The sequence below is a fragment of the Mandrillus leucophaeus genome, unplaced genomic scaffold (genome assembly GCF_000951045.1).
Source record: "Mandrillus leucophaeus isolate KB7577 unplaced genomic scaffold, Mleu.le_1.0 Scaffold46, whole genome shotgun sequence".
NCBI lineage: Eukaryota > Metazoa > Chordata > Mammalia > Primates > Cercopithecidae > Mandrillus > Mandrillus leucophaeus.
Window position 1 is genome coordinate 1,231,779 of NW_012104920.1, and position 1,938 is coordinate 1,233,716.

The window sequence follows — 1,938 nt, forward strand, 5'->3', positions numbered from 1 at the left end:
AAGCTACCGCACCTAACATGCCCAGCTAATTTTTGTATTTTTAGTAGAAACAAGGTTTCACCATATTGATCAGGCTGGTCTTGAACTCCTGACCTCATGATCCGCCCACCTCAGCCTCTCAAAGTGCTGGGATTACAGGCATGAGCTACCATGCGCAGCCTCTGACCTTTTTTTTTTAAACCCGATAATCATGTTGCCATCTGGGTTGGAGACCCTCTCTTGATACTTGGACTTTCAGAAATAGAGTATGTAGCTCTCACCTTATGCTTGCTCTTTGCTTTCTCTCTAAACCATTGTCCTTCAGTACCCGGATAGTCAGCCTTTGTGGGACTGACAGTGAGTCTCCTCCTTCCTAGCATCATTTCTTTTTTTTTTTGGAGATGGAGTATTGCTCTGTCACCAGGCTAGAATGCAGTGGCGCAGTCTCGACTCACTGCAACCTGTGACTCCTGGGTTCAAGCGATTCTACTGCCTCAGCCTCTGGAGTAGCTGGAATTATAGGCGTGCACCACCACGCCTGGCTAATTTTTGTATTTTTAGTAGATACAGGGTCTCACCCTCTTGGCCAGTCTGGTCTCGAACTCCTGACCTCGTGATCCTCCTGCCTCGGCCTCCCAAAGTGCTGGGATTACAGGCATGAGCCACCGCGCCCAGCCTGCTAGCTTCATTTCTCAACCTTTTTCCCGGGATTTAGGCATCCTGATTTCTAGTCCCTGGCTCTCCCTCAGTGTTTATTCCAAGCCAGTTTTAATGACTTTCCCACCGGTTTCCTCACAGTCAACCACAGAAGCCCCTGTGAAGCGAGCATCTCTGCTGGGTGATATGCATTTCCGAAGCCTGCGCACCAAACTGCTACTTATGTCCCGAAATGAAGAAGCTACCAAGCACCTAGAGGTAACTTTTAGCTCCTTTTCCTCCTGCTGAAGATATTGTCTTCCTCCCTTCCTACCCTGTCCTCCATCCATGCTCTTATGTTTACAGAACAAAGACTAAGGCTTTTTCTGGGCAATTAAACCTGGTTCAGCTATTATTTTATCTCAGACTCCTCCAGATGACAGAGCTCTATCATGGTATAGTACAATTATTATCAGATTTCTTTTAACCAATTTTTTTTTATTTTTTTGAGACAGAGTCTCGCTCTGTCACCTAGGCTGGAATGCAGTGACATGATCTCGGCTCACTGCAACCCCCACCTCCTGTGTTTAAGCAATTCTCATGCCTCAGCCTTCTGAGTAGCTGGGATTACAGGCATGCACCACCACACCCGGCTAAGTTTTGTATGATTAGTGGAGATGGGATTTTGCCATGTTGCCCAAACTGGTCTCGAACTCCTGACCTCATGTGATCCACCCATCTCGGCCTCCCAAAGTGCTGGGATTACAGGCGTGAGCCACCACACCTAGCCGATGGCACCCTTTTTGATGAAGTTAAATGTTACTTGGAACCACAATGCATAAAATAGTCAGAGCAGCTCTGTCTAAAAGTGGAAAGTGGACATGACTTTTACCTCCACCAACACCCCCAAATCACCTGTGGAAACCAAATGACTTTGCAGGATATATTTGAGAATCATTTGGACACTGGGCATACCACTGGACTTGGAATACTAAGTCTTGTCAAATAATTGTCTTTTGGCAAATAATTTCATTACACTGAGATTTATCTTCATCTGTGCCAGTGAGGTCGGTAGGCTAGAGTGTTTCTTTTTTTAAATTTTATATTTAAAATATTTTTTCTGTTTGTTCATTCTCACAACTTAATAGGTAAACTAGAACATTTCTTTTATTCTTTTTTGTTTTTTTTTTTCAATAGGGAGTTTCTCTCTTGTTGCCCAGACTGGAGTGCAATGGCACAACTTTGGCTCGCTGCAACTTCCACCTCCTGGGTTCAAGCCATTCTGCTGCCTCAGCCTCCTGAGTAGCTGAGGTTACAGGCATG

At 45.2% G+C, this 1,938-nt stretch overlaps 1 protein-coding gene across 1 annotated transcript in view; it reads left to right on the forward strand.

Moving 5' to 3' along the window:
- FXR2 (fragile X mental retardation, autosomal homolog 2) overlaps positions 1-1,938 on the forward strand; it is a 31,001-nt gene that overhangs the window by 13,055 nt on the left and 16,008 nt on the right. The window contains exon 7 of the mRNA XM_011994551.1: positions 778-894. Coding sequence (XP_011849941.1) covers positions 778-894 — 117 coding nt within the window. The remainder of the gene's footprint in view (positions 1-777; positions 895-1,938) is intronic.